Genomic DNA, 14,017 nt, shown 5'->3' with positions numbered 1-14,017 from the left:
TTTAGTTTTTTAAGTTCCCTATATATTCTGGTTATCAGTCCTTTGTCTGATGTATAGTTGGCAAATATTTTCTCCCACTCTGCGGGTGTTCTCTTCAGTTTAGAGACCATTTCTTTTGATGAACAGAAGCTTTTTAGTTTTATGAGGTCCCATTTATCTATGCTATCTCTTAGTTGCTGTGCTGCTGGGGTTTCATTGAGAAAGTTCTTACCTATACCTACTAACTCCAGAGTATTTCCTACTCTTTCCTGTATCAACTTAAGAGTTTGGGGTCTGATTGAATATATCCTTTTAGCTGAACTGAGTTTTAAATACCTCGCCAATGCTTCTTTTAGAGATAGAACACATTGGGATTAGTTCACTTGACTATGTTACTTTTCTAGAGAATGGCCATACCTCGAATCCTGCCATCTTTTTGTTATTTTATGTGTTGGACATGTAGGTGAAACTGGTTAAGGATCCTTAAAATGGCGATTTATATCTCAGGAAGTACAGACAGGGTCAATTCAGCATAATATGCCTTTATTAAACTGAATCCCTTGGAGAGTTTAGGCTGTAACAAACTTGTAACTAAGAAACACTGACTACCTCCTGTGCTAAATTCATTTCTATTTTTACATAGCTCTGGTAGAGAACGACTGCCCTAGAGAATCTTTTAATAATCTTCTTGAAAAAAGAAAGGAAACAAACAGCTAATATATCTCATTTTTTGTTTGTTTGGTTTTTTTTTGAGACAGGGTTTCACTACATAGTCCAGGCTGGCCTTAACTCACTATCTTCCTGTCTTAGCCTCCCAACTGCTGGGACTGCAGGTATGGTCCACCAAGCCTGATTTAACCTAATTTTTAAACGAAGAAGAGGCAACAGTGCATTAGGTTGGACCAAGTAAGAGGCCAATACAATGAAAATCTACCTTGTTAAGGAGAGCATAAAAATCTATAACCCCAAATTCCTAAAAGTCATATTCCAAACCATAACTCAAAGATTTCTCATAATGAAACAGAAATTAAAGAGTTCAAGGGGGTATACACTCTCAAACTAGCTGGAGATTAATGCCAGACTAAGAAAAAAGAGTTCCATTGTAGAGGAAGTGTGTGCAAATACAGAGCAAACATCAAGACCTAGTAATTTGGAACACTGAGATAGTAGCTGGCATACATCCACCTTAGACCAAACTGAAGTCTTTGTCTCTTTTATAAAGAAATGAAAAAGTCAGATATGTAACCTACTCCTACTGTGAAATATACATGGATATCCATTACTCCATATTACTGGTATCATAGAAAAGCATACATTTCATACATGCTGTATTTATGCCTTCTTGAAATCTATCTACTTTCTGAAAATTTATCAAAATTGAGAATCAAAAGTTGTTTACCTACTTTAGGTTTAGTTTTTGCACATCTGCTTAGGACTACTTCTGAGACAAAGTACAAGGAATCACTGCTGAGACCATCATTAGAATTCACCTGTCTCCATTTATCTCATACACGTGCACACACACCCCAAAACTGTAAGAGAATTATTCTGAGTTGGTGTGTGAGCAAGATGTCTGCCTGTACTTAACAATGCACTCCCAGGACCTAACACAGTACTCCACACATGGTGGCCCCTTCACAGACATCCACCAAATGCTTTGGGGTAAGCGTAGGGTTTTTACAGAAAATAGTAAGTAAGTAATAAGTTTAAATGATCAGACTAATACGTATGTTCTATAAATACTTCCTTACATATCAGCTGACTCACATCTTGTGAAAATTAAATATTTTCTAAAGTAATAATTACACTTATTTTTCTTAATTTTTGCTCCCCAAATAAGATGAATATTCTAAACAAACATAATTCTGATAGTTAACAAAAAGTAGTATTTTCTAATTTCAAACCACTTATCTAAAGTTTGCCTTGACAGCACTAAAAGTTTATTATAATGATTGAAAAAAAAAATCCTAGGTGTAATGTCCTAAAATCTATGATTTCTCTAAAACATATTTTTAAAGCTTTAAAAATATCCTCACAAACACAAGAAGTTACGTAGTTTTAGACAATCTGCTTTACTAATTCAAGACATAATACATCAACACAAAAATGTACACGTTTGGAAATTATTTTAAACTAATATACAACTTTATTTTCTAACCACATTATCTAACAATTGTATATCTCCTTTTTCTACTTTCTGAAAAAAAAATACCTAAACTGACATGCATCCTACATGGAGGAAGACCAACATACTTTCCTCAACTATACTGAGACCACCAGTGACTAAAAAGTGTATTGGAGCTATTCAGAGCTATTATTCTTAATAATGACCAAAGTGATTAAATGGAAAGGTCACACATTTCAGAAACAATGAGCTAGAACCATTAATATTGCCTCTTTAAAGATTTTTATAATGCAACTTTCTAATAAGCTTGGGTCTCCAAAGGGCAGGACTCAATTGCTCACTCCAATTTTAGAACTGTAGTAAGTATGCAGGATCTCTTCTTTCTCTCTCTCCCTCTCTCTTCCTCTCTCTCTCTCTCTCTCTGCCTCCCTCTCTCCCCCTCCAGCTGAAAGCTGACAAGAGCCTGCTTCACTTGCCACACTCCACTAATTCCTAAGCCCTGCTGACTGTGCACTCTAAATATTTTACTAATTTGAGATTAAGAGTGTAGGCTTCAGGCTCAAATTGTGCCTCAGCCACTTCCTAATATGTATACCTTAAGAAAACTGTTTCTTTTTGCTCTCACGAAATGGGATTAGTACCTGCCTCAGAGATCTGTTTTGAGAATTAAATGGCCTACTTGCATGAAGATGTGCCTGGATGTGCAAGTGTTCAACAAAGTTAGCGCTCCATCACCACCAAACTGTGAGCCACTACTCAACAGGACTGCTTCAAGTCTCTCTCACTGGGCCTCCTGTTTATAGTCTTACTGCAGAGAACCAATGAGCGAACCTGTCTGTGGACTACCCTGTCTTTTATCTAAGCAATCCTGGTCCTGGCATGTCACATGTAAGATTTCTAAATGCTTCAACCTCTTTCCTAGCAGCAAAATTCATCAGGATAGAAAGATAAGCAAGATAGAGAAAAACAGAATAAATTCTCAGATGTGAGAAAGGTTCACTTCTTCCTGCTCTAAAAAAATGTTCAATCACTATAGTTAACATCAAACCTAAGATAGCAAAGCAGGAGAAAGGAGATAGGAAAACAAAAGCTAAATCAACCAAGACATTTTGATTTGTGGCAAACAAAGTAGCCAGTATAAAGTAATTATGTAAACATCATCAAAGGAGCACTGACTAGGACACAGTTTTGCAAATGCTGCAACTTTTAGAACCACAAAGCATATACTAGCATGGGTTTAAATACAATGTCTGAAAGGAAAATCTGAGTCTCCTATGGATCTTTCAAATCTGAGCTCAAGTACCACCTCCATAGGCTCCTGACACAGTTAACCAAGCCTCCTTCAACTGCCTCTTGAATCACACACCACACCACACAGTACACAATCTCATGTTTGTCTAGCCTCCAAAAGCATGAGTTTCATGAAGGCAGGGCGATTGCAATCCTTGCCCTGTAGTGCAAAGTGCATGGCTTAAAGTAAATTCCAATATAGGCATGTGTCGCTCCATTTGGAGACGTGTATTTTCTGAGAAATGTCTCACTGGCCCATTTTTATCACTGTGCAAACATCATGTACTCACAGAACTAGCACAGCTTATGGGACTGCCACCATATAGATATGATCTGCCATTGACCAAAAAGTGACTCTACAGCACACGATGCACATGCTTGTGTGAGATATCTATACTTTACAAAACAGTGTTGCGTGATCTATCTTCTTATATCTTGCCAAAGTTCTGAAATAAGAATGTCCAGCAATTAATAAGTGTATTTAATATGGTATTTTTTCTTTTTCCTCTCTCTTCTAAGGCTATTACTAAATTGATGATGCAGCACACAAAACAAGGTGTCAGAGAATCCAGGAAATACAATATGAACAATTCTAGAATTAATAAAAGCAATGTCAACAATTATTTTTCTTACTAAGGTGGGCAATTCTTCACTTTCTCTGATATTATAAGGTAGCAATGGTTAAATATTCCCATTACACAGGGTAAATTTACCAAATCTATGACCTGAATTATCAGGTTAGTTTCCCTAAGCTAACATCAGAATCAGGCTTCTTTCTGAAGGTGAACTGTTTGCCTCCAGCAAAGCACATTAGAACGAGAGTGCTGAGCCGTAAGCCTCACTCCTCGTGTATGACATTCCCACCCTGGGTTTCTTTTGGGTTTTGTTTGTTTGTTTATTTAAGACACGGTCTCACGTGGCAGTCTAGGCTGCCCTAGATTTCGCTGTCCTCCGGCCTCAGTCTCTGGAGTGCTTCAGACCCGTGTCTGCTCGTCACACTCCCACCTGACATTACACGAAATGATGGCACCTTTTACTGCTTCCTCAACCACGTTTCTCCTTGCCAAACTGCAGCTCTGCTTAGATGGGACAACATCCTCATGTCTGCAACATCTACCTGTCATCCTGTCCACTTTCCAAGACTGATGTATCACCTGCCCTAAATTCCTTTGCTCTGACAAGATTTCACCTCCTTAAATTATTAATGATCATTTTTTCTGGTTATCTTTTTGTACAAAGTCTTTTTTCTTACCATTGTACTGAGCTGACCACATTTCAGAAATATATTCTTATTTTCAGGCAATATATTTAAAAGGGCATTTTTAAATTTCCCACTATAAATGATCATTTTAATTCTCACCAATGTCAGCATAATGGGAAAAACGTGAGTAGGAAACAGAAGTAACATCCCTGAGCATGGTCCAGTTGACACCGCTCTGTATCTGCACAGGTTGGACCTAGTAAGACTGCCTACCGGGCTGAAGTTAGACAGTCTGCATGATGGACAAAGGCCATGCGCTCAGACGAAGCTCCTGACATCAGAACTTAACTTTGGATTCTTCAGAACAAAATAGGTCATATTACCTAAAATGCTCAGCCCTCTGAGGTGTGTTTGCTTTTCTGTAAGACACACTTTCTGATACAACCAACTGAATTTTTTCTTTAAGTAAAATACCAGCTTTGATACTGAAATAAAATAGTTCTATTATTTAATTCTAAAAAACTGATAATATGAAAAACAGAATTTATATTAGTGAAAGAATATGCTTTTATCAAAAACAAAAATTGGCATTGATTCTAAACCACATCATCAGCTGTAAATGTCTATTAGTTTGCTTTCTTTAAAAGCTACAAGCTAAGTGAATTTTACATTACTTAAAAAGTATACTCTCATGGAAGGAAAAGGAAGAAAGCTATGGAGCAGTGAATCTCCCCAGAATCTGGTCTTGGTTACCAAGTTTTGGAACACTTCTACCATGATCAATAAAGATGCTAACAGTCACATTTTATAGTATTTTTAGAACATTAATATATTTTATCCAAATCTAAATTGCAGTTTAAATATACTTTAAGATTTATCAAACTAGTCATTTAATAGTTATATTTAATGAATATTTCCTTAATCATAAAGCTAATGCCTGTGCCATTTACCTGAAGTGAAAAAACTGTCCAAAATGTATAAGTATAATCATCATCCTGAAAGTTAATTATCTAAGAAAAGTCATTATAATTTGTGGTACTTCTATGGTTTTGATTCATTTTAGTTATTACATTTTTATATTTGCATTTCCATGGAAATTATGAGTTACTACATACATATTGAAGATATAGCTGTGTAACTGAATTGAGATTAAACCTATTTATTCTAGAATATTTCTAAAATCTTCACTGAGCTGCCATAATTTCTGTCAGCGTATGTAGTACTGAATGACCATTAAAATACCTGAATTGAAACTATTCCAGTCTAGCAGTTTGTAAGATCTTGTGTTACCCATAATTCCGACAAAGGCTGAGTTCAAAACAGCAAATTAGTAGATCAGTTTTAGGTGCAGAATAGTAGAGATAAAACAAAAAACTACAAACAAGACACAATTGACAACACCACTTGACAGGAACTGGAAAGACACAGACAGCAGAGTTAATAAGAAGTAGAAACAGAAAGGAGCATGCTACAGTAATCTAATATTAACTAGTCTAGTTGTTTAAATTACCTTGGTTCTTAAAACCACCCCATTCTTTCCCTTGTTTATGCTCCTGTTTGCTTAATATTTAACAGAAGAGGAAGTTCTAAAAGATAAAAACTCCAAAATAATAATCCGTAGTTATAGCAGGTGGTAGTGGTTTTAAAAGAAAACCTTTTCCTTTTATACTGAGGATGAAAATAAAATGTCCCATATTCACAAGTCAAAAATAGTTGCGAGATTAATTTCAGAGTGCAAACAGCATTTTAACACGGGAACACGCTCAACCCATCATTAATTTTCTCAGTAGAGTAACTCAGTGTTACAAAATTACCACATCATCATTATGGTAGATGCTAATCCAGAGGTTTCATTCTGTGTTAGCATTCAGCTTTTCTCAATTAATTACAGTTTTCTCAAAAAGATATTTGGGTTTGGAGATTAACAAATCTTAGGTAAATTTTACACTTAGGTGTAATTAGGGTTTGGAATTAACAAATCTTAAGTGAATTATACACTTTTCAGTATATAATATACACATAAAACAGTTCAGAAAACGTGACGACACTTTCCATCAAAATAAGATATCAAAGTCACGAGAAATATGTAATTGATGTGGATTTAACTGAAAACAAAGCTAATTAAAATACAAGTCATGCGTCATTAAAAGCATTTGTGTAAATATATATATGTGTGTATGTGTATATATAGACACACACACACACACACACACACACACATATATATATATATATGCCTGTAACTGTCTGGGAACAGTCCATGAATAACTGAGAATGCCTACATGTGAACTGAAAAACTATCCAGACAGGAGAATGAAAGGAGAAAATTGGTGAGCTGGTAATTACAACACACAAAACAGTCTATATGGGGATTCCTGTTTTCTTCCCTGGCCTGGATCTTTACATTTCTTACACAGCGAGCGTCAACTATCAGGCATGCTCAAGTCCTAAAAGCAGGTTTTTGTAAAAAGAAGTGACATTATAAATACAACTCCCACCTAAACTTCCTAATTGACCTTCTCTTCTTCTCCCAGACTCTATAGCTTACTCAGAGCACGTGGAAACAATAAAATGAATCCAAAATGTTTTCAGTAAACACAAGATATCACCAGCAACTGAACATACTCTGAAACCGTTTTTGAAGGTATCATGCCAGGGGTTGCCAGCCAATAAAACATTTGAGTCAATCACAGAAACACAGGTAACTGGTCTTGAGTCACTATGTTAATGTCAGGTTTCTTTACTCAATATTTCCTTACACTTTGAATTTCTAAACACAAAGATACAGAAGATGATATAGCCTTCAAGGTCTTAATATATTAAACTGACACCAGTCTGGATTCTCCTCTAAGAACCATAAAATAAAAGATCCTAAATTGACCAGAAGATAAGAAATGAGGGAAAACAAAACAAAGGAGAAAAAAACTGGTGCTGTATTTGCTAAGCTTTTGAGTTAACTAACCCTGGACAGCAGGGTTAGTTAGAGTCTCATTCAGAGTCCAGAGAAAAATCCATTCTGCTTCTTGGTTATTAATACATGGAAATCAAACCACAAAGCACAGATTAAATATTTTTTTAAAATCTTAAGATTTTTTTAAAAATCTTAAAGATAGTAATGCTCTGTCCTCAAAATCACTACTTGCATGTTTTCTACCAAGTAATTTCAAAGCATTCTAATCTTCATAACTGTCAATATAAGAGGTTACTGGAAGTGACGAATTAAAAATTTAAATATATAGATGTATAGGAACCAAACTATATAAAAATATAACTTCAAGTTTAAGGCCTATCATCAAAATATGTAACCTGAGCAAATTTTTAAGTATCTATTCAGTCAATGAGCTTTGCAAAAAGTTCCTACCATTGACCCTGCTGATTTTAGATTTGGAAGTCACCAGTGTACTTCTAATCCAAGGGCTTAAAATTACTGGGACTTGATTCCTATCTTCTTTCATGTCAGTGGCCCAGGCTTTAAAGAAGCAAGCTGCTACCATGACTTGTTTACTCCTATAGAACAAATACTACAGACAAGAAACCAAGGGACCACTTGTTACTTTGTTGGGCTTTTAAAAACTTGTTCACAATTATAATGTAAAAGAATACCTCTTTTAGGAGCACGGAAATCAAGTAATTTATAAAGAGCTGTTTGCTAGTGAAAAGAACAAACATCTTAATTTTGTGGCATAATGGTCAAATTGTAAAAATTTTTATCTCCCTGGATTGAAAGAAACTGCTGACTCACAAATTATTTAAGGATCCTCTCCAAGTGATACCTTAGCCAATAAGAAATCAAGGTCTCTGTGTTTTGCAGAGGAAAATAACTGAAATATGCTTCTATTTAAGATGTTTAACTGAGGTTACTGAAAATATTTTAAAGTAACATGTGCCAGTTTATACTTTCATTTCTCTTTTTAGACAGGTTTGGCTTTAAAAAATTATAAAAATTAACATTAATAATCATAATTTAAATAAGAGAAATCAGCAAAACCAAACTTTTAGGAAACATACCAGGATTGTGGATACGGTCCAAAAGCTTCACAGAGCGTGCACTGACAACACCGCCAACGTGCACAAGAAATCCAGGAGGAAATGCCGTCAAGGTGAAAAATGGAAATTCCTAGTGGACAGAAAGGGAAAAATACAACTGACTGTGTATAACTATGAAAAACCTGCTCCTTGAAAAGCCTGTCATAGGAAATTATTCTACACATGAAATGAAAGGCTACTCATTACACAGTACCCATACTTTATCAGAGCTCCAAACGTATCTTACTCTAGACACAATGTTATACAAAATCCACAGGAGTGTTTCATCAATTCTATTGAGACAAAATGTTAAGAGCTCTAATCTGAGACAGCTGGAACACGCTCTTTCTTCCTGTCAATCCCTACTAGATGCAATTTCTCAGTGAGGGGAGAATGGCCGGCCTCTCTTACCCACATGTACTCCTTGGTATAGAAGCCCTCGCACCCACACCCAATACAAGCCATTTATTGGTAAAGACTCCAGAAGCTGGGGCACAACTCTGACACAAAGTGGGACCACAGGAGGGAGTACAAGGAAGAGCAGGTGATCAAGAGAGAAGAAGGGCAAACACCAAGGGGAGGCTGGTGAGGGCACTGCATGGGGCTAGGTACTCTTCTCTGTCAACACCGGGGCAGCAGGAGAAATTCAAGGACATGGAAATACATAGTGAGACAAGGAAGCCACAGAATTCTTCTACCTGCTCTTCCAGGCTTTGTTTTCCCCTTCTCTCTTAAGACATAAAACCTGTCAACTGAAGAGACAAGAAGAACTCAAAGAGAAATGAGAAAGTAAAGAAAAGCAATTCATTGCAATAGCATGCAGGAAGAAAGGGGAACACCTGGGGTTACCCAAACCAACAGACCCTGCATGTGAAATGGATGCAAGGAAGTGGAATTTGCTACCTGTCTGGCTACAAGATTAACGTAGTTCCCTTAACCAGAAGTCCACTTACAAGTACCCTCAACTACTGACTATAACTGAAAGCTGGAAAATAAGTAAATAGACCCCAAAGGTCAAAAACCTAGCAGGACTGCAAATACCAAAGTTCATACATTGTATTCAGAAGACATCTGCACAGAGGATATGCATGTCATGATATATAGTAGTTATAAATATTAATACAGTTCTCAAATTTTTCATTATCTTATTTTCTAGACCAGAACAGATCAAATGCAACAAATAAAAGCTAGGAGCAAAAGAGACACTGCTAGAAACAGGCAGACGTGAAGCAGCAAGATTGCTGAGTGGCTGCTTGAAGCATGGAAAGACAAACAGGAAAGCTTGGTTCTCAGAGCGCAGCGACTAGAATCACCCAGAAAAGTGAGTGTTCTGCCACTGCAGGCCCTCGAGGGCAGAGCACAAGCATGTGTGTTGCTGTGCGGCGCACACACACACACACACACACACACACACACACACACGGTTAAAATAAGCTCAGTTAAATTTAGAAGTAATTTTAAAGTGGCAAGGGCAAGAAAGATCTATGTAAGAAAAGAGTAAAACACTAGTGTTGGCCCAGCTGAGAAGTAGCAAACGGAACAGAGAAGGAAGAGGATGTAAGGGAAATACCTAACTTAAACATATTAAAAATATTTCATCAAAATGTACTCATATTTCCACCCAAACTTTCTAAATGTATGTTTCAAAAGAGAAATGTTTACATTATTAAAAATGGGAGACCTAATAAGTGGGGTCTTTAAGTTTACTTTATTTTCTTGTTTGTTTGTTTGCAGTACTGGGGTTTGAACTCAGGGCCTCACACTTGCTAGGCAGGCACACTACGCCTTGAGCCATGACTCCAGCCCAAGAAGTTTTGTTTCTCGATTTTAGGAAGACTTTGAATTCGAAATCTTCCTCATAGTGTCTGAGGCATGTGGTGGTCCCATAGAATAAAAAATACTTTACGTTTCACATCTGTATTTGAGTCTTTGAAATATTTAGACAGAGACAATGAATAAACAGCAATGGCTGCCCCAAGAGACAAAGGCTCACTCTGCTGACTGAGACTCCCTTGCACGTCCCCAGATCACCTATATAGCACACCAATTCACTTTAAAACACAAAATTTACCTACAATAGACAAAAATGTCACTGCTACTTAAGCAAGACTTCATCTTTGTAGTACTGTCTGCTGCTACGGACAATGGGATGCTAAGTCCCCCTCATGTGTGCATTTTTGTCTCCCCTGAGAACATCCCAAGCACACCTTGCTCTCCATGTCTGGATGTGAACGTAGGAACTGTGGGAGGCATTTCTCTAAAACGCCTTACACTGGAAGGATCCTTCCCTGGATGGGCTTTACTTGTGCATGCTTGACATAAGCCAAACACATGAAGCATGAAAATATTTAATGTGTGTCCTTAAAGACGGCGTAATGAAAACATAATACAGTATACAGGAAGCTTTATTTTCAAGAGATGTAAGTAGGATTTTTAAGGCATTTTAAATAGTTTCATTTCCAAATGAAACACTCTATTATCCTGAGAATATAAACAAACTGCATGCCAAATTCCTGCAATGATTTATTGTAAACCTCTGACCTACTTCTAAAAAGATCATAATCACCAAGAGTTTGCTTTTTTGTCAGTGTTTCCTGAAGTATGTTCCTCATGAGCAAGTGTTTCAGAGGGAAGGTACAATATACTTGGGAAATACTAGGCTAAATCAAGCTTACTAGGCTTCCTTTTTTCGTGACGGTGCTGGGGTTTGAACTCAGGGCTTCACACTTGCCAGGGCAGGTGTTCTACTGTGTGACCCAGCCCTATGAGGTTTCTTTACTGAAGAAAAGCACACACTCCAGAATCTGAAAAGTAACTTAATTTTTCTTTTCTGAACTTTAAAACTTTCAAAGCTATTTCTCATTTCATCTCCCAATCATCTGGCACCTATTAGCAAGAACATGTGGATTTATTTCTTAATGCTTCTGTGAAAGAGGAAAAAAAAATAACACTTTTACTTGCTAACTTGAATAATCCATTGAATAAGAGTTTAGACAATTAAAAGTTTCTCTTTCCTCAAAGGAAACACACACACACACAATTTATTTACAGTGGTTTAACCAAGGATAGAAATGAGTATTTATAAAACACATATATTAAAAATGACAAAAGTAGCTAGTGTCAGTGACATGATCAGTGTTGGGGTTGGCAGGATTAGGGCAGATCCTACCCACATGGGAAGAACTTTTCCTGAACAAAGCTGAATGGAAAAGCAAAGGTTACAATACCTTCGCTATCTGTTATGAATACAGGACACAGAAGTAGTGTCACAAACTCAAGTAACTGCTACTGCACGGACAGCTGACGTAGGCCTTTGACGTAAGAGTAACAAACCCAGGTTTACAAAATTACAAATGAAAAATATCTCTCGTGACACTTTTGCTTTTAATTCCATGAAGAATGCCTTGTAATGCATGTCCAATGTGCCAATAGAGCTGAGATTTGGGGGGATTTTTTGTTGTTTGGTTTTAGGTAGTACTGGGGCTTGAACTAAGGGTCTTGGGCTGGCTAGGAAGGTGCTCTACCACTTCAGCCCTTCCAGGATTTTAAGAATGTTTAAAAGCATATTTGAGAGCACAAATTTCTAATAAAGTCAATCAAACATAATTTTCATTAATTTTTTTTCTATGAAGTAAAATGGGTTTAAAGGTCCTTAGTACAGACTGTAAAGTCACAGGAACATCACACAGCTAAAATTCCATTATGTTCGACTTCCAGTCACGTCTAGTTTTCCTGTTGATGTGAATTCTAGAATGGTAATTAGGGCACAGGAAATCATATTCCTAATGTGAGGGACTCTGCTGAGAACACAGAAACAAGAGTGACATATCAGAGCCTTCACTCTGGTTTAAAACATGATAAAGGAACACACGTGCCCTTCCCTGACCTTCTTCTCACCCATGTTTTTGGTCCTTGACTATTTTTGGTTTAACAGATAGGAGCCATTTAGGGTTAAGACTAGGTATGCTCACAGTGTGAAAGTGTAGCTGAAAGGTGCTCAACAGGACATAAAACAAAAAGCAAGGTACAGCCTGTTGATGGCCCTGCCTGCATCAGCTCTGCTCTCTACAGCCTTGTCTAAAAGGTAAACAGTGCACACATTGCTACTGGCAGCATAAGGAAAAGAAACCAAGGAAAATAAATTGTATTAATTGTACTAATAAATCTTTAAAAAAAAAAAAAAACTGTTCTCAAGAGCCAAACTCAAGAAAAGAAATATCTTTGCTTTATAAAAATACATCCTTTGGGTCTGGGGTTTTTTTGTTTGTTTTTGGTTTTTTTTTTTTTTTTGGCAGTACTGGTGTTAAATGCTGGCCTCACATTCTAACACTGAGCCACATTCCCAGCCTCACCTCCCCTTTCTTTGCTTTACTTGTTTTTCAGATAGTGTGGCATTTTTTTGCCCATGGCTGGCCTCATGCTGAGACTTTCCTACCTATGGACTCCAGCCATGTAGCTGGGATTTCAGGTGTGTCACTATGCCCAGCCAAAATGTATCCTTTATATTTTAAATACAAACATACTTAAAATTTCACCTTTTCTCCCCTCCCAAATGTTGGTGCAAAAACAGAACATACTAAAATTCTCTAAATGCTTATAGCTTTCAAATCAGACACAAGGAAAGGTATAGAATTATATCTTAAAATAAATGTCAGGACACATAAAACCATGCACTGTATTAGCAGAAAAAACAAAACACGAGCCTCATAGTGCTGTTAAAGTAAAAACATTGCATTGTGAAAGTACAAAAGCTGGCAACATTTTTTCAAAGCTTAAATAAAACTTAAATGGCCAAGATTAAAACTACAAAAGCTTCTAATACAAGAAATACTCTCACACAGGTTTAGAAACATACCCGCCTTCTACAGAACCTATGAGGTGATCCTCCCTTAGCAATGAAGTTAAAAAAAAGAAAGAAAGAAAGAAAAATCATCCAAAACTATAACCACTCAGTTTCCCATGCAAGATGTAACTACATGTTAGCCATATAATTAAAACAGATGCATTACATAAAGAACCACACTATTTAATATGTAGAGTACAGAATATGTGCATTTCTTATGTGTAAGAGAATGGCACTGACAAAAATAACCTCTGTAAATAAATACATTGATATATTGAAGAACTGTTTTTAATATAATAAAATGTTACTTGTATTTTTCCTGCAAAAATATTAATCATTTTCTTCTTCATAACTTTAATAAAAAAATTTTAAGTGATGCCAGCATTCAATGGGTATTTCCAAAAAGAACAACTCTCATAAAATATTAGAGGATAAAACAAAAACAGAGAATTAGTCCAAGCCAAAAGTAAATATTCATGAACAAATTACTTTGGTATCTTCAATGCATCTTGGACTTCAAAACTGCAATATTCCAGATAGGAACAAAATCAAT

At 36.4% G+C, this 14,017-nt stretch overlaps 1 protein-coding gene across 20 annotated transcripts in view; it reads right to left on the bottom strand.

The window, feature by feature from the left end:
- Positions 1-14,017, bottom strand: part of C2cd5 (C2 calcium dependent domain containing 5) — an 89,634-nt gene that overhangs the window by 48,210 nt on the left and 27,407 nt on the right. For 9 of the 20 annotated variants that reach the window (XR_012448812.1, XR_012448813.1, XM_074075872.1 and 6 more), the window contains 3 exons: positions 13,477-13,509; positions 8,604-8,712; positions 5,838-5,903 (listed from right to left, as the gene is read on the bottom strand). Coding sequence is in view for 18 of the 20 variants with exons in the window: in XM_074075872.1 (XP_073931973.1) it covers positions 5,838-5,903; positions 8,604-8,712; positions 13,477-13,509 (208 nt within the window). In the remaining 2 variants the exon portion in view is untranslated. The remainder of the gene's footprint in view (positions 1-5,837; positions 5,904-8,603; positions 8,713-13,476; positions 13,510-14,017) is intronic. The other 11 variants (XM_020183793.2, XM_074075880.1, XM_020183795.2 and 8 more) reach the window with 3 other exon arrangements.

The sequence above is a fragment of the Castor canadensis genome, chromosome 6, assembly GCF_047511655.1.
Source record: "Castor canadensis chromosome 6, mCasCan1.hap1v2, whole genome shotgun sequence".
NCBI classification, from domain to species: domain Eukaryota; kingdom Metazoa; phylum Chordata; class Mammalia; order Rodentia; family Castoridae; genus Castor; species Castor canadensis.
This window is presented reverse-complemented; position numbering and strand designations above follow the sequence as displayed.